The following is a 23,834-nucleotide window of genomic DNA, read 5'->3' as shown; positions in this document are numbered from 1 at the left end:
ATCAAAGTTACCGTAATTACCAGTTTCTGATAGCCCAGCTGGTACTTAATAATACAGAAGTGCCTTAACAGCAATGGAATTAAACCCAAATGTAATTGATATAGTGTTATATTGTCAATGCACAGCATTTCTAACCCTCACACGGCCAACTCTGCAATTTTACAGAGTTTTCTGATGACGTGAACACTTGCAAGTAATAAACATCCCAATACATATCCATCCATCCATCCCATATATCGTGAACACAGTGCCTGAGTGCAGGAGGGTGAGAGAGCTTTAAACGCTGTATGAGGAAAGGGACAGCACTTTGTGAAAGCATCTTACCTGAAGACACATTTCTGGGGACAGTACAGTGTGAGGTTGATATTTCATACATAATGACCTGGAGTGTTTGTTGTTAGTACTGTTGGACTAGCAACGTGTCTTTATTACCAGGAAAATTTCTTCTTGCCACCTCCATTTTTATGATGCGGGATTACACTTGTCGTCGCTGTTTTAACGTCACAACGCTATGCATTGTGGGTTATTCCCTTTAGCAAAGTCTGCAGACTTAATGCATAAACACTATGAGACAACCCTGGGCCCTCACAGACGTAGCGGGAGCGTGCGTCAAAGTCTTTGAGTGCAGATTTCAGCCGGTGACCCCACTCACCCACGCTGTCATGGCAATATCTCATTCTGATTGGCTGTCTTACATTTTGAATACCAGTTGATAGGGCAAATTAAAACATGTACACACAAATTTAATGATGTTATAAGTTAAAAAGTTGGTCTGTCGAACAAAGAGGACGGTTAAAATGTTTTATCATAACTTGTATAGGCTTTATGTAGACAAAACAATTTTAACTTTAATTTAAAAGTTTAATTATCATTATCAGGGGTTCATTATCACATACATACTTGACATCCGCCATTGTTGGGCCATTTCACTAAAGTCATGAGAACCAAGCAGCGCTAGCCAACATTTACATTTTGGTCATGAAAACTGTCTGCTGTTGGGTCCTAAAGGCAGGGATACCCCGATACAGCAAGGACTAGGCTTTCCTCCATGTTGGTTTGGCAGTTCCATCCAATTCTGTCAAGCAAAGAGCTCTGCTGTGCTGCTCCAGGGGGCTGGGATTGTGTCAATAATCCCCCAAAATATTGGAGCAAGTCGTGCATTAAGGGTACCATGCATCAAACTCTGTGTGTGCATATGGGTGGACATTGGAACTGGGCCCATAGTTCCCCAATGCTGTGTGCATTGCAACAATGGAGGAGAAGAAAATGCAGAGGGACAAAATTTCCTGCACATGAGGCCATCTAGCTACATCCCTGCATACACACAGCAGAGAGTGATAAAGGCATTTTATAGACACTGTCCATTTACATGTAACAGGACCAACATTACTGTCTTTTATTTTTAGTATCTTAATTAATTAATTAGTCTATAGAGCATGGCCTCGCGCCTCTGCTACTTATCTTACCAATGCAGCCCACGTGCACGAGCAGTGCGTGCAGGCCGGGAGCGCGCGCGGAGGCGGTCCGGGGCTGCCTCAGCTTTCTGTAATCGCATTTCTGCTGCTGCTACCTCCAGTTAAATAGCTAGGACACGGGAGCGAGCAGACGGCCGTGTGAGGATATACTTTTCTCGGTACCTTGGGATTACGACGCGGAATTGCAGCATCGACGGCCAGCCGCCAGGTAATATCGACACACGCATTTAACCGCCACTCGTAGATACGCGAAAAGTAAGTAAATGTCCCGTGAAAAGTGTCCGTTTTCCATTGAAGAAGAAGAAGGAGGAGAAGGAGGAGGAGGAGGAGGAGGAAAAGAGAGAGAGAGAGCGGGGGGTGTGTGGACGAGCCTCCCTTTGTGCCGAGGCAGGGTCACTGCTCTTCAACGCACAATGTGCACACTCCAGAAACAGCGAGGATCCGCACATTTCCCCCCCGCTGCTCCGCTTGGCCCTGCCGTTGACCGTCCTCCATCAGCCCCGCCGTCGGCTGTTTCGGACGAGTCCGACAGAAACGCCTTCTTCTATGCGTATTTTCTTTGAGTTTAAAACACCGAGGCCTGTTCTGCTTTTCCTTTTTTTTTGTCTTTTTAAAATACCCCTCAGCGGTAACGTAACGCACCCTACTTTCCGCCCCCCCCCCCGGCCTTGTAACGTTAGCTAGCTCTCAATAATGTTTATGATCGCTTTTGTAGGACGGCTCGGTTTCAGACCCCCAGTCGACCCCTATTGTGTTTTTCACCCCCACAAATGTGGACCTACCAGGTTTGACCAAGCAATTAAGTGATGTCCGATATAACACAAACATCTTAACTTGTCTCCGTTGTTATATTTGGGGGCTATAATGTCTCCGCATCGACCCTGGCATCTCAAACGGCCATTGAACCGGGTACGTTTTAGCCGTTGATGTCCCTATCATTACCGTGAAACGCCCCCCCGGGAAAGGCGAGCTGTCCGCCACTTCACTTAATCATTTTGATTAACTTCTTACCTATCAGATAGCTTATATCTGTCTGTTTTTTTTTATATTACATTTCAAGTACAACATATCTATTTTAGCCGTGTCTTTGTCGTCTGTAAAGGGGGCTTTAATTAATGTTAAACGAAACCGGGGCAGTGCTCTTCCTCACGGTTGGTCTCTCCGTTTTCAAGTGTCTTTTCTGATCTGCCACTGATGAGATTTGTATTACTTTTTTTTTTTTTGACAAAATCAGCCTGCAAGGCTATCGAGCTATTTTATCCATCTATAAGGTCACATCAATGACCCAAAAAACCTAATATTATCCAGTATTTGTTTTAAAGAAAAGGGGAAACCATGACACAGGGCAGCAAATAGTCTGTTTTATAAATCTAGGCCACTAAAGCTACTCTCATATAAAGTCTTCCAAACAAGTAGCCTGTAATATATAACCCCTAGCAGATCATTAGGTGGGTGGCTTATTATATTCTTTTTAACAAGGGCCCTATACATTTCTAATTTGCAGCACTGTATGCTTTGACAAATGTCTTTTAATCAGCTCACATTTTGTACGCCCCTTCTCTCTTTAACTCTAATCCACATCCAGCTGTACATTGATTAAATTAAACCCATCTTACTGTGGCTTCCCTCAAATCTACCCATTTTGCTGAGATGGCACAGGCAAGCAATTTGACATTTATATCATCTTTATTGCCCTCCGGAGTGGAAACTTGCTTTGCCTTGCTCACCTTACTTGGCGTCCATTTCTTTCAGGGCCCACGATGTCCAGCGAAGTGCAGAGACCGGACGACAGCCCCAGCACCAGCGGGGGAAGCTCAGATATTGAACAAAGGGAATCAGTACCACCTGAACAGGAGCGAGAGCAAGCACAGCCCAAAAAGAAGGAGACCAAGATCTCGAGTAAAACCGCTGCTAAACTTTCAACCAGTGCCAAGAGGTAAGAAAAGACAAAAAATCCTGAATCTGGCTCTGGAGAGCGGCATTTACAGAGTGGTTGTTTGTTAAACTAAAGGCCTCTCCCCTTGTGCCCAGAGGGTGTGAAGTTATATAAAAAGACAATCGTCCCACAGGCATTGTCATTTCAAACATCCACGCTATTCAGTGTGACACAAAACTCACAGGAAGGAGGTAACTCACTTGTGTGTCATTGCTGTCATTTGAAAGAGAGATTCCCATTCCAGCCTTGTTTGTTTGAGTTGATGTGCCTCATGCTCTGCAGCGCTCTTGTCTCTCCTACACCACCAGCACCACCACCAACACTTACCTCCACCAGTCTTAGCACTTATTTCCAAAAAAAGACAGGCGATGACAGAATTATGCAACCGCATGAGCAAAGGGTTGGCTGAGGCCGCTGAGTCTTTTTATAACAGCGACTGATATTACGAACATCTCTCTTTTGTATGTCTGTGCCTCACTTAAAAGCAGTTTCTATGAGGGCCATCAGCAGAACAAGGGGCTGTAACATGGAGAGGCTTCACTGTTGTCTGAAGTACTGTGTTTACGGTATATTAACGTGAGCTTAGCAGCAGCATTTGCACTCAGTTGCCCCTCAGAGTCTGAATCATCATTTTGCACGGTTATCTTAAATTTTCAAAGCAGTCCTCATGCTCGTGCTTGATGTTCCTCTTAATTTTGTCTTTGCACCACAGACAAATGACGACAATGTGAAAGATAACAAGACATAAACACTTTAATCATTTATATTATATTTAAGCTGGAATGATAAACTGAGATCTCTGGCTTTATTTAATGTATGCCCTTCATTTGGAAAGCAAATAAAGTCATGACACCATTTACAACCTGCACGATGATATTTGGAATATATGAGATGTTCTCAGCAGCTATGGATACTGTGTTGTTAACAGCCGTAGGTCCACATTGTTAAAGGTGGGATTAAAAGCAACATTTACTTCATCACAAGCTCAAAACGCTGACTTCATGTACGACAGAATTGTCCGTTCCTTCGGCTTTTATTCTCTGGAGATTTGCCCTCCCAACATTGATTTTAACACTAAAACCTTTCTCTTCCAGGATTCAGAAAGAGCTTGCAGAAATAACACTAGACCCACCTCCAAACTGCAGGTAAGAAGATGTTATCTTTTCAAGCTTTTTTCCAATGACTCATAAGCCTGTATGTACAGATGCTCAAGCTGTAATGGATGTAGATGGCAGAAATGTGCTTCTTAAAAAGGAAAGGCCACGCTGCAATGCACTTGCTTTTGTCTCCGTTCCCATAATGCTGTTTGTGTTTTTTGTTTGAGATGGTAATCTCAGGTGAATTAGAGCGACTGTAGCCTATTCTGCCGTTGTTGCTGCATAATGCACGCTGCAACCTCTGTTGAAAACACAGCCGTTTAGATCACAGTATTATGGTTGCACTGAAATGGTGGAAAATGAGCAGCAGTATGACTTTAAAACCTGTTTCGATTCTCGTGTGGTTCCCCCCTCGCTCTGCTGGGGATTTACCACAGACAATGGTTATTGTGTGCTGCTGCCGCGGCTCTCAGCCCTTTGAGGAAGAGATATGGTCGCTAGTGAGTGGCAGACCACATGTGCATCTGTCTCTTTTGACATGACAAAAGGAATGCCTTTGGGATGTAGCACAAGAGCCAGCGTTTATTAAATTAAATAACACAAAGTGACACTGATTATGGCTCTGTTTATTACAGCACAATAATTACTCTCTGAATCAGCACTCCACTGCAAATTAAGAAAGAAAATGGAAGCCAGTCTTCGCAAGCTTGAGGACACTTGTGGGAGATGCTGATGTTTTCGGACCATTTTGGAGTGGCCATGTTCGTTCGTAGGCACCTGCTTAAAATGTTAAGGAAAACAGCTTTGTATGACTCATCTGGCGATTTGGAATTACTACACCCTAGACGGATTTGTTTATTGCATGAATTAATCACCCCTGCTGGGTCTCATCAGAACCCCAACATCATTAACGATAAACATTGACCTAACCTTTTCATTCCAGCTCACAGCCCAGTTTTGTTATTGTACTGGAGGCTAAAAGAGATGTTGTTTTCCTCGAGGACTCTAATCTATTTCAACCCCAAAAAAAAAAACTAGGTTGGCTCACATGAAGGATTTAGCTGGAGGACACGAGTAAGTCATTTGAAAGTAAAATAATCGCTAGCGGAAATTTCACAGTCACCGTCTTAGTGGGGAACTAGTTGCCTGGGAAACAATTAAGCTTCTTCAAGATAATCCTTTTCTGTGTGTGTGTGCGTTCCCTTTCTGTACACTTAAAGTGATACCAAAATCTAATAATGTGTTTTCTGTGATGCGCCCAAATAGATTAGCTTTCTGTTAACAATGACGGGGGGTTCAGATGCATCAAATGCCAAATTTCTCATGCAAACGATCACAGCACCATTTACGTTCTCGCATGAATGACTGCACACGGTGGAGCTAGTGTTGTCATTTGTATGCCACACGCTCCTCTCTCCCGGCCAGGTTAGCCTGAAAGGTTATTCATTTCATTCCCCGCGACAAATGGAGTCACGGGCTGTTGGCGCCCTTCAGGAAGCAGACAGAGAGTTGTGTTAAAGAGATTCACTTCGGTACATTCAACAAACGCGGTGCTGGGGGCCAGTTGACGTATGTCATCTCATCTGTTTCTCAACTGAAGAGCATCTCAGACTCCCTCGCCACTTTGTCCTGGTCGGAGAGAATTTGCCGTCCTCATTGTGTAGTTAAAATCTGCAGTCTCCTTCGCATCATCTACAATCTCTTCAGTAATGCCTTCAGGGATGTGGAAGGGATCATGCTGCGTTTCTCTCTGCAAAATGGAGAGCTCTGCTTCGTGTCTTTCAGTGTAGATGTGTGCTTTAACGCCTTGGAAGTGTTAAGGATCTAATTTAGTGAAACATCTGTGGCAGGAGGTTCTCATTTGATAAGTCTATTAAAACGCCCACGCCTTTTCTTCTAGCATCCATCTAATGTTACCGTGTTAACCCTCAGCTGCATTTAATATCACAAACTGTTGTTACAATAACCCATCTGTGTTGATAAATCACACTTTCTAATGTTTCCTGGCTTTCTGTGACTATGAAGAGTCTTTAATAATAATACTTAAGTTGTTTTTAAAAAGTCAATTTCCATACAGTGTGAACAAAACTGTCATACTTAGTGCTATGTCACTTCTTGGAAAACGATAGCAAGTATTTAAATTCGTCTCCAAGCTTTATCTCACTCTCGGCATTGTGACAGCTCGCTTGTCACCTTGGCAGTTGTCATGCATCAAATGAATAGGAACATGTTGAAGCCCAAGAGGATTTGACATAGCAATTATTCTCACTGTCATACACTTCATGTATATTGTACATGCAGTTTGTGCTTTTACACCTATTGTTGCAAATGAAGCAGCAACTGAAAGGAATAGTGTTTTCCTACCTGCAGGTTGCACAAACGTCGCAATAATCTTACTGGGAATGAAACTTGGATTAGATACGCTAAAAGAGTTCATGACAGCCTCATTGCTGTTACTAAATTTCCGATGCCATAAACATTCAAATTCGTGCTGTCATCATTTGAAAGTGTTGTGCTGCTCCGTAGATAGAGAATACAGTGACTGAGGTTGTTTGAAGTCTTTTTTGTTTATTTGTTTGTTTGAGTTGACAGTTGTGAACCAAAACTGTAGTCTAATACCTAGAAAATTCACCTGGGTGCTTTCTTCTTGACACCTTTTTACTATTTTATTCTAGTACGTCCTCTGTGGAAAAGCTTTACACTGAATGCCCGATACTAGGGCTGCAACTATCACTTATTTTCGAGTTTATAGTTTGGTCTGTAAGCTATAGCTGAATTGATTTAAAATATTATGTCTGTCCATAGACCATAGGGACAATTGGTAATTCTTAAACTGAAAGAATCATTCTGTTTTATCTCACATTCCCACCTGAGTCACATTCAATCTCTCCCACATCCGATATGCCCCTGTCATAAAAATACTTCTTTCTGCTTCTCAGTTTATATTTCCCTACCTATCACGTCTATCTTTTGCATTTGCATTGCTGCTGTATCACAGGAATTGTTTGGCTGCATTCGTTTGCGGTGCTGTGTCTGACTGTTGTGACTTGTTACTATTCCTTCCTTGTAATGTTGATCCACCAACGCCGACATTTCAAGCTGAAATCCAAACAAAAACACTTTGACATTTTTAAAATAACAACGATTGGTGATGTACCTTGCAGTTCTGGACCACTGTGCTGTTTGATGTGTTTATCTTCTCACAAATGGCCAAACAGATACTTTCATTGCTGCTACAATGGAGTGATAGCAGAACAATGTTCAGCAGCCTAAAACATAATAGTAACTGTCAGGTTTTGGTGTCAACCCATCCAGATTCAAATATGTCGTTTTTTTGAAGCTGCTATTGTACAGCTATCAGCAATCCCAACATAATAATCCATTACAGAAGAGGCACAGATACCAATTTTTCATCCAGAGGCAGCTCAAATAGATTTAATGCAATGCAACCGCAACCCATGGTGCATTTTGAGCAACAGGTTCACCCCCCTCTTCTGTCAGGTTGTCACCAGTCATTCTGGGAAATGTAAGAAACCACTAAATGAAGTGGAAGTAGATAAGGTTCTGGGAGAGTTGATACAGCAAAAAAGTAATTTACATAACTTAATCACAGAATAGCTAATATGTAGTGCTTCTGAACTTTACAAACTGAGAACACTTTTAATAGTCTATAAATATTCAGGATTGGATCTTCATTTAAGCCAACTTGAAATTCTTAGTGTTTTTTAAAACAATGAGGCCTTGGTTACAGACAAAAGTAGGCAAAAGGAGCTTCTCATTTCAACTGGCGACCGTTCACTTTTGCCAGCTGAAATGACTGGTATTGCAGATATTACCAGCTGTAGCTAACTAGCTAATTAAGCCAACATTAGCTCCATGAGTTAGTTGCAAACACCGTCTCTGACTGATCTTTTTAATGTTTCCAGCTGACTCTTTTAAAACAAGAATCTTGTAAAAAGGGTCTTAAATGTACTTGATACAAACAGCATTGTTCTTGTATTGCAATGCAGAGCTAGTTAGTCCTTGCATTATACAAAATGTAAGATATCTTACATTTTAAGGTAGTAAACTAGTTAGCAGACATGCTAATGTTTGCAGCTTACGTTAGAGCAAACAAACACACTGTTTAATCCATTCCTCACACTTTTGCTCTTGGTTTTAGACGACTAAAAAAAATAAGCACCACCCTCCAAACTCTTTATATCCAGAATATCACTCTTACCACAGCCCCTTGCACACTGCTTCAGCATGTGGCGAAATCCAAAGATTGACAGGCCTATTTATGGTTGCTAAGCTATGATTGGACAATCACAGTTTGGGGGAGGGGTTTAGCAAACTGTCAATTTTGTATTGTTAGCGTATTGTTTGTCTTTTGATTGGAACATCAGCTGACTTCCTCCAAATGTCATTCATCCTTTAGTACAGCTCTTAATATATGGCTGGTCTTGGGAACAAAAGCCTTTTTCTTTGGTCCCTGAATTTTCCTGGTGTGATGTAATGCCCCCATGATGCCCAAAAGCATGAGCTGTCACTCCCTGATGACATCATGCAAGCTGCAGGGAACAGGTCTTTTCACAAAACACACACAGCTGGTCACTGCATCACATGCTCGCTGGCCTAAAGCCTTGACATGAATATGTATCTCCATCACCATCAAGTCTCCCAAGAAATGAGGCTCTCTTTATTGTAGGTTCTGACCTCTAATTCTCTTCTGGCTGATGGGATCATCTTCATGTCTGTGAAAGCTGCATATTAGTTTTGTGCCATGCCTCTGGGGGATTATGTGCGACTGACACACCCAGCATCATTTTTCACAGCGTTACCATTAAGCACAGCAGGGAGGGTTATCAATATTCATAAGGGGGCGGAGGGATGCGGACTGGAGGCAAGGGGGGATGAGCTTCAGTGAATACTTCCTGGGTTTTCGAGTTGATCACTGTTTTCTTGGCAACTTCAGTGAATTATTGTGGGTAGGATCTTTGCAATGTGATGACAATTTGAAACGAGTAAAACACGCAAGTGCTTTTACATTTGACCTTGGATGAATCAGCCCTAATCGATGTCTTGTTCCATAATCACCGCCTTTTTATAAATATTGATGAATTATAGGCACCCATCTGTGTCTGACGCTGGCATGTTTCTGACCTTTCAGTGAAGGTCTTGTCCATTGACTGCAAAATCAAAGAGCCTTCATGAAGGCAACGCTTCAGAATCAGAATCGCCTTGTTCACCAAGCAGAATAAAAAAACGGGGTCTTCTTGGAGATGTTTGTGCTAAAGCGCATCAAACATTTGCATAGGCACAAGGCAGGGTCAGAGATTTATGAGAAGGCAAAATTGACCTTTTTGAAAGTTGATGAAATGCTTGTGAAATAAAGAATAAGGGAGCAAATTCAAATGGTAAACAAATTGTTTTAGAATTTACCTCAGTCACATTTTTTCTGTTGAGTTGTCACCTAATTACCAAAGTAAACCACTACTTAAATACTTCAGGTTGAAATTGAAATATCATTCAATTTAGAGCATTACAATATTTTACTCTAAAATAGTGTAAATCTGCAATCTTAAGATAAATAAAGATGTCGTAGGGCTGGTACAAGAGCATAAGGATGTTGTAGCATACAGATGGACAGTGCATTACTGGGTTCTGCTGATTTGTTATGGCCACCATTCCTCCTTGTACACCTACGAAACCTCTGTGTGAGGAGAAAAATGATGAGGGCAGATTGGTTTGCTCGGGAAGAAAATTATTTTCAGCAAAGTTTTGAGTGGGAAAAGAAATAAATATGCCCCTATAGAACAACAGTAACATATGCTCTCCCTCTGACACCGGCCCGAGTTTAATTTATCCTTAATGTTTTTCCACTGCGGCACTTGTTTGACAGCGAACACGGCCTGCCTTGATTCATGTGTGTCATTGAATTCTCAATGTCCTCATTTGTGAGGTAGTTTTCTGGCAAACATTTGTCCAGAATGTTATTAATGTTTTTGTGGGGAAGCCGAGCATGAAGCACGGCATGTGGACATTTTGTGGTGGAGTGTTGCCATTACACCGCCGGTTTCACAGAAGCAGTTTCAGTCATTGAGACTGACTGAATGGTAATCTGAGGCTGACACAAAAGCAAACAGAACTATCTTCTGGCAAGCGAACAAATACAGTAACTCTGAAGTAAACAATTGCTCTGTGATCCCATTACCCCTGTGACTGGGATCTCAAAACCTAATAGATTTCCCCCTGAAGTCACAAACCATAGCTCCTGCCAAGAAGACTTAAAGTGTCTTAATGACATATTTGCGGTCTGGGGGATGAAATGTTAACACGCTTAACATTCTGTTGTAAATGTTGAAATGAATAATTACCATTTTTCCTCTGTGTTGATTTGTTTAACCTGCAGCTTAAAAATATTGTTACATTTCTCTACCTGCAAACCAGGGGGCTAATATGGTGTCAAGGAAATAGACAACGGCATATCAGGCTCCACAGCAGATCTGGCAGCTCAGCTTGTCCTGATCACTGACCTTTTGGTAATAAGTCCATTCCCTCAGCCACAGGGCCAAATGGCTGCCCAGAGTGCTTTTGTGGAGGGAGCAGAGAGGCTGAAAAGATGTCTCTAATTATGACTGACTAGACTTCTGTTGCAGGGCTGTGAAATTAAAAATATTAACATCCTACTCTTGACTAATTTAGTTCATAAATTGCAAGAGGCTGCAGTTTTGTCTTGGAGGCAAATCTGTTTTTTAGGCAGTTTCCTTTCCTGAAGCAGTGTTCCTGTGAATCCCTGGCCAGCAAGCTGATTTGCATGTCAGCACAAATTCTAACTTGTTTTATTCAAGCAAAGCAAATGTTTATAATTACCCCTCAACAAGAAAGACACACACACATTTTACTTTTATGTTCTTACAGAAATTGGGATTAATATCTCAGACAGTGTGCTCTTCAAATGTTTATTTTCTGCCAAATTGCGCAACTTTAAGTTTGAGTCATGAGGTCCTCATTTATAGAACTAAAGCTATTTTTTTTTTTTTTACTATTAGTTGTTGTCATCCTTCACCATGCGACACAGCAAGGCTTTGTTGGCTAAGTAATACTGTTATGACTCATGATGTTGTACAGTTTCCTTTCTGCAAAGCTTGTGTATCATGGTAATAATATATGCTCTGCATTATTCATTTTTAGCCAGAGGCAAACATTTGCACTGCATTAGATGCTGGGTAGCAGCATGTAGCAGCTTAGATGCGGAGAACAAAAATGCTTACCGCACCAAAATCTGTTTTACCTCAGAAGTATCTTGCTGAATTAAAAAGGAAGGCAGAGGATAATAAACAGATTCCCTGCTTTATTTACAGCTTTCTTAGCATGACTTTAAACCCCAGTGAGGCCAAACTTCCTGAGTGAAAGGGCAGTTCTTCAAACCTCTCTTTCTAAGTATATTTCCTCAGTTCAATACTGACTGCTGTTTAGATTGATTCAGCCCAGCATGCGAGGCTGCCCTACTGTGGGAATAGAATTGTGTTATTCCCTTCAACTTGGAAAGCATGCAACCACCTACTCAACCATTTCCCTTGTTGCTGGATAAACCGTCCGGTCAGTAATTGCAGTAGTCATTGTGCAGATGAACAATAAAAGGCTTGATTAAAAAACAAACCATGTCATTTGAGACAATAAAGACGAGAGAACAGAGGAAGGAGGTGTCACCTCGGGCCGTTGAGCTGCGCAGTAATTGGTCTTGGGGCTCTTTCACGGTCGGGAGGAATGACGATTGCTTCATTAAAGTTCCTCTTCTGATAACCACAGCAGCCACACTGATAGAAAAGAAGATCTTAACTGTATGACGGTGCCATTGGGGGGGGAGGGGAAGTGCCCGTGGGGAATGAACTGGAATGGCAAATAATGCAGATAATGGCTTTATTTGTGCATGGCAGTATTCGCAAGCTCCAAAACATACTGATTCACATTCAATTACTGGTTTACTTTCCTGTGTTATTTATCAGCCCCTTGGTGCAGTTCTTGGCTCAGACAGCTATTTACCTGCTACCGTAAACAGCTCGCTGTGCGACAGGCTGCTTTAGGAACGCACTGGTTTTGTGCTTGGTGGTGTCGCTGTGTTTTCGACATGTACAGTAACATGTTTGACGATTACGTTTACATGATTTGTTTTTTTGACCTGTTATGTTGCAGTGATATTCCACCTATCTGATCTTTTTAAATGTAACCTAATCATTCGAGTATCAAACACTCACCCCCTTTAGACTTGAAAGGTGGCTGTAAAAAGAGTTTCTCCTTTCACAGTGCACACCAGCTGTGGTCAGCTTGGATTCATGCCGCTTACAATGTATTACTATAGGGACCAGTTTTTTACGGTGGTAAAAATAAAATCATACAAGCTTTCCATACCACTCCTGCAGCACTACGCCACTGTCCATCCATTATGCTCAGCATTTTCACCGAAATATGACTAAATACACTGCTTTCAACTAGGTGCATGTGTTACAGCTGTCTTTTTTTTTTTTTTTTTTTTTGTCTTTATTTGTCATAGACAGTAAATTCACCCAAACATTCTCGTGTTTGTGAAATCAATATCAGTATCCGCTGCAAAAAGCAGAAAACACATTTCTCTGAAAGGGTGTGAATGTTTCTCGACAGTTTTTTGAGAAAAGCGATGGAAGCATTTTTACTTTGTGGTTTCCTTATAAGGCCAGAAATTTCACAGATTACTCAACACCACCTTCACTTCTCACATGCCTGTGAGTTACATGGTTAGTTTGATATAAGTGGACAGTGAGTAAAAAAAAAATTAACATCCTCTGCATGTTCTTGAATTGTGGACGATGAAACCTACTGTGAATTCACTGTTGCCAGTGAATAGAGTCTGGCACTAACATAGCAGGTAACCAGAATGACAAGACTAGTCTTTGAAGCCTTACCAGTGCATGCTTTGGAGCTGTTTCTTTGACAGTGGACAGTATATTGTTTGTCTAAATGACTTTCTATTAGACTCTGTTGCTACCACACATAATTTTAGGTACACAAGACTGTTTGTTACTGCGGTTTCCCAGCAAATGTGGTTTTAACATGTGCATTATTTAATAGTGGTTTCTCTCAGTTTTGTTTTTGATGTAAGAACTATGTTTATTCTGGTCTGTCATTGCAATCTGCTCTGCAGTGTCAGCTCAATTCCCAAAATGAAATCAGTTTGGACATCTAAGATATTGTTTAACAATGTTCTCATAAAGAAATCTTTTTTTCTTTTTCCTCCCTGCAAATGTGATCAGAGTAGATGCATTTACTTTACCTTACCTTATGAATTCACCTGTGAGTGGCACAGGCCTATCTCATGGGTACATCTCTTTCATCAACTTAATCTGAGCCCTGATGTCTGTGGAAATTGGCTCTGGGTGACAAGAGAGGTTAGCGATTTTTCGGAGATTAGCCCAGCTCTCATGCCACAAGATAAAGGTTATCTGTTATCATTGGCACAAATCTGAAGATTGCCCTTGCCTTGTCTATAAAATAAGGCAATGTGGATGATTAAATGGGCAAAAGACACTCTGGTCACATACTGCACTGTGTCATGGGGAGGAAAGGTCATTCAATATATATGGAAATTATTACTGCTGTCTGTGATTATAGGGCACAGCTCCGATAGTTTTCAGGAACGAAAAGTAAAAATGATGAAGTAGGTCTGTGGTAAAGTGTTCCCTTTATATTCTGTGAAGAATAGTTTTGTTAATCCTCTGACTCTGAAAACTGTCTGTGTGCAGTCTCTGGGTTTCAAAGTGTCCAATCTTTCTCAGCCTTGTGTGTACTGATGAGTCTTTGTTGAGGTGAAGCACTGAACAAGGTCAGCGTGAGATGCAATTACTCGATCCCTCCCGGGTGCCACAAACACTACCTTGTGACTGAATCATGCCGATGATACAAGCTGGTGTTGATACTACATTTAGTGAAGAATCTGAACTGTTGCTTCTATTAAAAATAAGGGGGGGAGGAAAAACATCAAAGAAAGAGAGCAGTTCGAATCTGTGGTTAAACACTATTTTGGTGCTCTGTTGCGGAGGAAGCAGCCCAGCTGTCAGAGTGGGTTCTTACATGAGTGTAATCTCGGAGGACAGGGCAGTGGCAAGATTCTCACGGACACCCGCACATGTATCCCAGACCCTTAAAACAAATGACCCAAATACTCACTGAATCAAGGCATTTGGCTGACAGTGCACTGCAGATGTAGTGTTACTTACAGAGAGGTTATTATTAGTGCAGCCTACAACAAAGCCCATGTGCAGCACTGTTACACCGTTTAATGTCATGTATTTGTGCTGAGCAGATCCGTCAGCTTGAAGAGAAGAGAGAGACAGGAGTGACATGTAATATTTATCTGATTGTTGCTCTCAGTTTCAGGGCTTGGTGTTACATTATTGTTATTATTAATTCCTTCATTGACTTCACATTGATTCAATGATACTGATATTTTTCAAAGCGCCAATGAGCACATTGCAGCCGTGCATGACAATACAGAACCCTGACGTATGAAGAAATGAGCCTGTTGGTTTAAAGTTACACTTGCAGAATTGAGGTTTATATAATGCCTTGATTACCCAGTAATTATTGTGAATTGAAATTGTCAGTTGCAGAGCATAATATTCTGCATAGCTATTAACCAGGGCCAATGAGTCACCAGCCATTTAACTCCTGACATTAACCGCGCATTAATTAAAGCCTTGTGAATGTGTGCTAATGCAAACACTCACTGATGCTACGAGTCTGCGGATTGACATGACACAACTCAAGCTTCTTGCGATGGCCACACCGCTCACCTCTCCCAAAACTAATGGCCAAGTGAGAGACCCTGAAAGAGCTGGCCCTCAACCAACTGCAACAAAGCACCACAGGAAAAGCCGAGCCGGTGGGGGGAGGAGGTCTCCAAGCAACAGCCAGCGGTGGCATGCACATTCAGCTATTGACTTAGCCTTTATCCACAAACCTAGTGTGGTTGTCAGATCCCCTACAGCAATCTCGCTGCTGAGCGAGGACCTCTGCCATGCCCGCTCATCTCTATCTTTCTATCATGTCTTAAGTTATTATTACCGCTACAAACTCATCTGCCTCAAAGGAAGTGAGCATCTGCCTCTATTGGAGATGTTTGGAAATGACATAGTCGGCTTTCTCTTTCACCATGGTGTCAGGGAAGCTTTTGAATAGCGTAGCGGTAATGGAAGTGTTACCCCGAGGTCTGTGTAGCACAGAAATGTAAGTGCAAGTTTCACAGAGGGAAGATTAGAAGTTGCCTGCCTATTTTCTTACCTCCGCACACCTGGCCAAACTGTCTGCAGTGGACGTGCCCTCTCTTAGCGGGCATTCAGACCGAAAACATGAGGGTCTGCGTTGGTGGGGGTGTGCGGCTTCAGGTACCGGTGTGACATGTTCAGATGCCAAAACACTAACAACTATTTAAGTTTTTGTCACGACGACCGCGAGGTAAACGGTAGAAAAGCAGCGTTCACGTTACAAAGTAATCCACCAGGAATGTACGCTTGCACGCATTAGATTTTTTATGCAGATTCGGTTATTAGTAATTACATAAAAAGTAGTCACATCTATTGCTCTTTGATAGGCACCAGCTCTCAAGAGATCCTTTTGCATGACCGCATTCATCTGCAGAGAGACAATAAATACTGAAGAAACTATTGGACAGATTAATGAGTTAGTGAAAGAACTCCTGTGGCTATTAGAATTAAAATGTCTTTAGTCAAGGACAGCCCTTCAAGTAGGCAATTTACTGAACAGTTTTGGCAACTTGACATCTTTAAAACTGATAGAAATGTGGAATTCCTTTGCTCCTAATTTAACCTCTGTTAAATAACACAACAGAAAAATGTAGGAACAGCTGAATATGACCAGCAGTTCGTACTGCGGTTTGCCCTCACTTAATATTGTTATGACAGGCTTTCCCAGCACAAGTAACTGCTGGCTATCAGATGTCGACATCTGTCTCTCTGTGCCTATAAATCCCTGTATTTTGAGGTCATTTCCTGTTGTAGGTTCAGATATTGCTCTCTGCCTGACCAAAATACAACACACTTTGTTTGGAAGAGAAACAAAACAATTTCTGGGTATTTGGTCATATAGGGGTAGCATCGCTAGTGCCTGCCAAAAGAAATGAAACCGATATTGTTAATACTCCATAAATAAACCTCCCTAACATGTTTAATGTGAACATGTTCTTTAACACATTATCTGACAGTTATGTCCTTTTGTACAGCAAGCTTATGCGCAGTACAAGTGTTAGGTTTACAAAGACAAAAGGCCAGTATGTGTCCCCTTCTTATGCACTAACAATGTCCAGCATGGTCCGTGTACATTCTTTGCTTTTGTTATTTTATTTTCACTCTTTCCAAGAGTTTCTTTGTGCCTGAAACAACAAGTCCAGATTGGCGAAGTCCTTATCGACAGTGTATTTTGAAGTAATTCCCCAGAGAAGAAGTAATCATAATTAGCTAATTAAAGAAGGCTTAAGAGATGGGCAGAGTGAAAGAGTGGCAAAGTAGATTAGTGGAAATTTGCATGTGTTGACGCTGAAGGAGGAAGGAAATGTCCAATGTCTAATTTCTATTTATGGAGAATGATCTATTTTCAGGGGCATCCTAAGAGCCAGATGCTGCTTTTAACAGTTTGCTGTTTGAGGTTATTACACAGGAAATCTCTGTCTGAGATTATTGGTTAATGTCTAAATAAAAGTGAACAGTAATACAACAGCCGTGAGTGAAAGCAAACCCTGTGTGTCGGGCAGTTCGCATACACATATTTGTAAGCAAATCTGCCAGCAGTAGGGGTTGGCGTTAAACACCATCACTGGTAATTACATAAAATCGGAGGGATTGTTCATTGTCCCGGGCTTTGTTTTCTGGATATTGTCCTGGTCTCCTCCTGGCTCTGTGCCAGCTCAGGGTCTTACCACAAACAACAGTGGGGGAGGGAGTCCTTAATATGGAAATCGCATTAATTACTGGGCCTATACAACAGATGTGACCTTCAGCCTGCACTCGGCATAAATACTCATCACAGGGAAAAAAACTGGCTCGAATATGAAATAATTTTGCAATGGTTGGCCTATAAGTACCATTTTATACAGCATCTCTTTTCTTATTATGTAAAAGTCTTTCTTTCCATCTTTGGTTTTACCTTTTGCTTTTAACACTCAGTTACATGCTTAAACTAGTTCACTGGTGTGTCAGCGTGATGTGTGCTTCAGTTACTCCCAATAGCAGGTGATCTAATCTTCTAATCAAAATTTTGAAAGATAATCTAAATCCTACTAAAATAGCCTTGAACTAAAAACCCTCAAACCTCCACGGCTTCGGCATTTCCCAAATCTCCATCGTTAACTTGTCAGAAGCAAGCGTTTACCGTCTGAGCTGCTCTTTTCCCCCAAATCTCTCTCAGCCCGCTGGCAGTTTGAACACCAGGCTGTCGATTCCAATGCGCTGTGCTGATTAACATATTAACTCATCCTTTGTTTCAATTTTCTAGCGCGGGCCCCAAAGGAGACAACATCTACGAGTGGAGGTCGACCATACTTGGACCCCCGGGCTCCGTGTACGAGGGAGGTGTCTTCTTCCTGGACATCGCCTTCACACCAGACTACCCATTCAAACCCCCCAAGGTCAGCAGCCAGTAGACATAACTGTTAAAATATTTGGATGTTTGAGTAGCTGACCAAGTATCAACGTCCTGCACAGGGTCCGGAAAGTGGAGAATATATCTTTTAATGATCTGGAAAACTTGTGTGTGATCCACACAATGTATGACCACACATTTCCTTCCACCATGGACACACAGTCCTTTTTTATATTTTATATCTTTAGTGTAGAATAATTTACAGTTGCATATGGACTTTCATTACCAGCAGATACAGAGCAACATTAGTATTAATTTGGAGTCACGTCTCTGGCCACCTGATGAATTATTCCAAAATATCTGCTAAATGCTTCACTATGTTCACCAGCTAGTCACTAACTTTGTCTGCCTGCCGTTTGGTGTTGGGCAGGTAGTGTGCAGTGGGTTTATCAGAGCTTTCTCGCTGAAAGCAGCTGTGTGCCGTGGATGAAAAAGATGCTGATGAGATCAGTGAGAGTGAACTAAAAGAGTTGCGGACCGGATAAAGCAAAACACTGAGCCGAAAGATGCTGAAATACTCTGTAGAGCGGCAGAGTCGGGACTCTCTGTGGGTTCAAGCAGTCGCGATCCACTGTTAAAATATTAATACAGATTATAGCCACTTTAACTTAGATTTGAGTTTTTTTACATAAAAAAAAAAACTATTCATAATTGTTTTCAGGAGGGGTTGCTGAAACTGCAAAATGGCACACATCTGTCTGCTTTCCCATGAAAATGAGGGTTGTCAGAACAGACTCTCATTATCTCACATTATATGGGTCATGGTTTTTCAAATATCCCTGAGATTGACTGGCAACCAATCCAGGGTTTCCCCTGCTTCATGCTCTGTGTCTACGGCATTAGGCTCCAGGTTTTTAATTGAAAATGTCCTTGTGGACCGGTTGACGGGCTGGCTGGTTGGGGTGTGGCAAGGTACCTGAATCGTTATGACAAGGGGTCTTTCATTAGTTTGTTTAGAGGTTCACACACTTGTTCACAAATCATGTAAGTCTTGGTGCAGGCATGACCAGGCATCTCTGTAATTACCCTCCCAACACACAAATAATCAGAATCAGAAATACTTCATTGATCCCCGAGGGTAAACTCTTTTGTTACAGCAGCTCACTATCACGTCAGTGCACACAGGAATAGAAGTACTAAATGGCCTTGATACAAGTTAAAAAAACGGCAGAGACAAACAAGCATAAAAACAAAACTATACAAAAAACAAAACTTTATTTTTCCCATGTTTTAATCGTGGTTACTAAATAAAGATACAGATATAAGTCTCAGCAGGGTGGTGATGACGGGTTACCTCACGTACTGATGACCTATTGAGAAGCTATTGTAGCTGGGGGTGTGACAGGGAGTGATGAGGAAAATGCAGCGCAGACAGATTGCGGCAAGTTCAAGGTAATTCCCACAAAATAGCCTATAATAGCTAGTAAAGTTGTGTAGTTATTATTCATCTTTTTGCCAAATCATATTGTTTCATCGCAGCCCGGTAGCAAATGTGCCATTGCCCAGAACTAGTCCTCGGCCCGGGGATTGGGAACCTCCGCTGTACAGGATAAGCAGGTATAGAAAATGAATGGATAGATGGATTGATGCACTGTGGCTTTTATGCATGTTGATGACAGCATAATGTGAGAAAAATGAAGTACCACTTCAAGGAAGTTGCTAGTAGAGCGCATTGTATCACACTGGTGTAATACTGCAGCTTTTTGACACAGCTTCTTTACAGCTTGGTTTGCACTTCTACACTTTTTGTTTTATGAAGAATCGTCGTGATTGAAGCTCAAAATTTGGGTCGTGCCAAATCCTGACCTGCACGATGCTCAGCTTCTGAAGAACTCCTTTTCTGGTTTTATGTGGTGTTGTCTGCAGAGGACTTTTTTAAGGATGTTGAGTGGATGTCATTATTGAACATGCAGACTGTCAGGGCCAATCTCCCTTTAGTTTGCAGTGCACCCCATTACCCTTTCACTTGGCCTTCATTTTCTCTCCTCTCTCTGTAATGCACACCCCCTCCCCATGCTCGCTCGCCCTCTTCTCTCCCTTTTTCTTGCTCTTTGTGCTGTGTAACCACCAGCTCTGTGTTTGACAGCAGACTCAAACAAATCCACAGGCTCTGGCCCAGCTTTCTGTTGCCAGAGGGCCTTGAGTGTTTCCGCCCCCTCCAATACCTCCTACCCCTCCACCACACTGTGATCTGCAGCCAAACCCCCTTGCACACACACACACCAAATCTTTGGCCCGTAGCTGCCATACACCTCCCTCAGTATAGAAATGCTCCAGTGAAGCTCAGTTGCTGAATGCACTCAGACCTCAGTTGGGAATTTTGGACCCAAAACCTGCCTCACTTATAAAATCTCAAGACTCTAAAAGAGAAACAAGAGCTGACAAGTTCGCCAGGTGGATGCATTTCTGTCTCTGAACTCAGGCCAGGAGAGGAGCACTGTGTCTGCAGAGGCCTTGGGGGGTGGAGGGGTTGGTTATTTATAACGTCCTGCCCTGTATGATTTTTTTTTGGGGTGGGGGGGATGCCAAGGCTCATTAGAGGTTTCCTCTGGAGGGTCAGGGTCAGGAGGGCCAGATGTTGGTGATTGGTCCTGACACTTGACACTGCTGTTTGCCCTGCTGCTCCAAACAGATGTCAAGCTCAAGTCCAAGCCGAGACAGACTACATAAACAGTGGTAGGTTGGTTGTTTGCTTGTTGAGGGTGTCTGAGATGTGCACAGTTTCAGCATAAATCAAGGTAACATTAGTCTACATGTTATGGAGTCATGTCATGGGCTGTTTACTGTGACACACAAAACAGTTATTGTTGTGGTGGTTTGATTTTACACCATGCTGCCCTCTGTTGGTCAGTTTGATTCAGTAAAATATCATGAGAAGTGCTGTAGGGGGTTTTACACTCTGACTAGATGGCGTAAATGCTGTTTTCAAGCCAACCAAAAACCAAAATAATATAGGGTTCACTGACTGATATACTGTATATTTGTGGCTACACGCTCATCCAGCAACAGTGACAAATTGTGTTAAATGGCCCTCAGTGGAGCAATCAAGCAGGCCCATTATACTGGTACTGATGCCGATACATCAGTGTTGAGTAATTCAGTAATGGAGGAAAAAAAAAAGGTGAAAGGCCCACCGCAGCTTTTAACTGTCCTCCATGTCTCACCTGTTATTACTCCCAGCTATAACAAGCTTCTCAACCTGGCAGACTACACAGCAAATAATCTCTCTTTAAAGGTTATATATATTATGCGTCCATATTTTTTACTTCATCTACTGCTGACATGCTCTTATTTGAGGTTTTAATCACTTGTTGCCCTCTTAACTCTTTCTTTTCTCTGCAGGTCTCTGTTTTCTGTGGTCATACTAGTGTAACAGCATTGCTGCTAGAGTTACTGAATTTTCAATATTAGTAACGGACTTTGTGAGATCTTGGTAGAAAACGTCTTGTTTCTCATCCTAAAAAAACAAATACTTCAAAAGATTTTTACCCTCAGCCGCTCAAGTGGAGCTGTTCAATGGCCAGTGATGAAGGCTGGTGGTTGTTGAGATCAACATAAAAGATTCCCTTCGTAAAATATTTAAATGAGATTATTAGGTGTCAGATGTCCAATTAGAATTGAATTAGGCTACGATTAATCTGCTGATTATTTTGACAATTTAATTACTTGGTCTATAAAATGTCAGAAAAAAGTGACAAATGCCTAAAACCAATTTCCCAGAGCCCAAGCTGACATTCATATAGCTTACTTTGTCTGACCAATTGTCCAAAACCAAGAAATATTCACTTTAACGGCTAATATTCATATTTGAGAATATGGAACTGATGGGAATATGGATTTTTTGGCTTAAAGGTGGGGTTTGTGATTCTGGAGAAATCCAATACCATTATATAGAGCGAACAACGACACGACATGTAATGTAACTAACGTTAGCTAGGTTGTGTGTTAGCAAACTGTCCCTACAGTTGCTGCTGCGAAGCTAACAGCCAGAGAGGACGAGACGGTTTCCCAGAGCCAGCAAAGCAGCTCCAGACAGCGATGCTCACAACTCTCCTGCTGCTATAGCAAACATCACAACAGCAGCACATCTTGGCAAACTAGAAAGTAAACTGAATGTCTGTGGGCAAGTCATTTAACGTTACCTGACACACAAATCATTCAAGTCAAATCATTTGAACTTTGACTGCAACAGTTTTGTGGTCATTTCCAAAATATTCCTAATAATTCCTAATTAATTTAATAAATATAAGGGCTTTGTGTTAAACAAACATTTATTTTAGTTGTTTTCTGGTTATTTTTTGTTATTGGCATATAAATAATACATTCTTAGTTTTCTTTAAGGTAACAGTTCTAGTAAAGTGCTGAGTAAACAACAATAATTACAAATTAACATCTTTTTCACCTGGATTTTCTATTCACGCAGTTCCTATATGTTGTTGACTTTTCTTCGCACCACCAGTGTCACTGTTATAAAGTCCTATTTTCTTGTATTTGGCAAATCAGAACATTCTGTTTCTAAACTTCCACATTTCTAAACTGTAGTATTTTTGTGTCTGCAGGTAACTTTTCGTACGAGGATCTATCACTGCAACATCAACAGTCAGGGGGTGATCTGTCTGGACATCCTGAAGGACAACTGGAGCCCGGCCCTCACCATCTCCAAGGTCCTGCTGTCCATCTGCTCCCTGCTCACAGACTGTAACCCAGGTAAGATCAAAATCTTAATGCATAGCCATTTAACGTCTGTTGAATGGTATTTATTATGAGACTTTTGTGTGAGGTCAGTAGCTGCTGGAGTGGCAGGAAGGGCTCTCTTTATCCACCTTAGTAAAACATAACTGATCCTTTACAAAACAACTACTCTCAAATTGCCATTTCTTTTTCTTATTTTAATGTTTATTTTTACTCAAGGCCACATTTCAAGTTGACAGACAGTCAAAATTATGTTTCCAGACTATTACCAGCATATTAAGTAAGCCATGACCAATTCAAACCCTCATTGTTTCCCAAGGCCGTCTAACAATGACAGATCTTTGGCACAGTCTGTGGCCTGAAGCTGTAAATAATAAAAACACATTTTCACAGCAAGTGAGCTGCTTAGTGGGAGAGAGTGTTGAATAAAAAACTAATATTATCATGTGAGATACTATAAAAATAACACAACTGATGATTTGTCATTAACTTTTTTTGGCTTGAGAACAAAATGCCGTGCATCACTGCTCACACTCTTTAAGCACCATCTTCCATCATAAAGCAGCTGACAGTGTAAAATGGTGGGAGGGGAATGAGTGCAGGCTGGAAAATGAGTGTAAAAAGCAAGAAAACTCTGGTCCACCATTGAAGATTGTGCTCTATCTTGCATGTAGCTAATATTGACTTCACTGTGATGTGTGTGAGCAATAATGGAAGCCAGCCAAGTTATAAAAATTGCCATTATAAAATGCTTAAACGTGCAAATGATAATTCTTGGGTGATAACTGTAAATTTTAAGAAACTTTCAAAAGAAAACAATTAGGGGGGAAATTGTCCACAGACACTGAGCTGCAGATTACTAAGAGTGCCTTTTTAGAAAGCAACTTGTATGATTTATTTATTTATTTTTTTGCATTCTCATTTACTCGATTGTGCCCGCATTGTGATCAGATCTTAATATAG

At 41.5% G+C, this 23,834-nt stretch overlaps 1 protein-coding gene across 3 annotated transcripts in view; it reads left to right on the top strand.

Moving 5' to 3' along the window:
• Window positions 1–1,499: 1,499 nt before the first annotated feature.
• ube2e2 (ubiquitin-conjugating enzyme E2E 2) overlaps window positions 1,500–23,834 on the top strand; it is a 44,158-nt gene continuing 21,823 nt past the window's right edge. The window contains exons 1-5 of one of the 3 annotated variants that reach the window (XM_044209245.1): window positions 1,500–1,683; window positions 3,228–3,411; window positions 4,506–4,556; window positions 18,033–18,165; window positions 22,739–22,886. In XM_044209245.1, the coding sequence (XP_044065180.1) occupies window positions 3,236–3,411; window positions 4,506–4,556; window positions 18,033–18,165; window positions 22,739–22,886 (508 nt within the window). In that variant the 5' untranslated portion in view covers window positions 1,500–1,683; window positions 3,228–3,235. The remainder of the gene's footprint in view (window positions 1,684–3,227; window positions 3,412–4,505; window positions 4,557–18,032; window positions 18,166–22,738; window positions 22,887–23,834) is intronic. The other 2 variants (XM_044209241.1, XM_044209240.1) reach the window with 2 other exon arrangements.

The sequence above is a fragment of the Siniperca chuatsi genome, linkage group LG9 (assembly GCF_020085105.1).
Source record: "Siniperca chuatsi isolate FFG_IHB_CAS linkage group LG9, ASM2008510v1, whole genome shotgun sequence".
NCBI classification, from domain to species: domain Eukaryota; kingdom Metazoa; phylum Chordata; class Actinopteri; order Centrarchiformes; family Sinipercidae; genus Siniperca; species Siniperca chuatsi.
The sequence above is the reverse complement of the archived record's forward strand: the minus strand, read 5'-3'. Positions and strand labels throughout refer to the sequence as shown.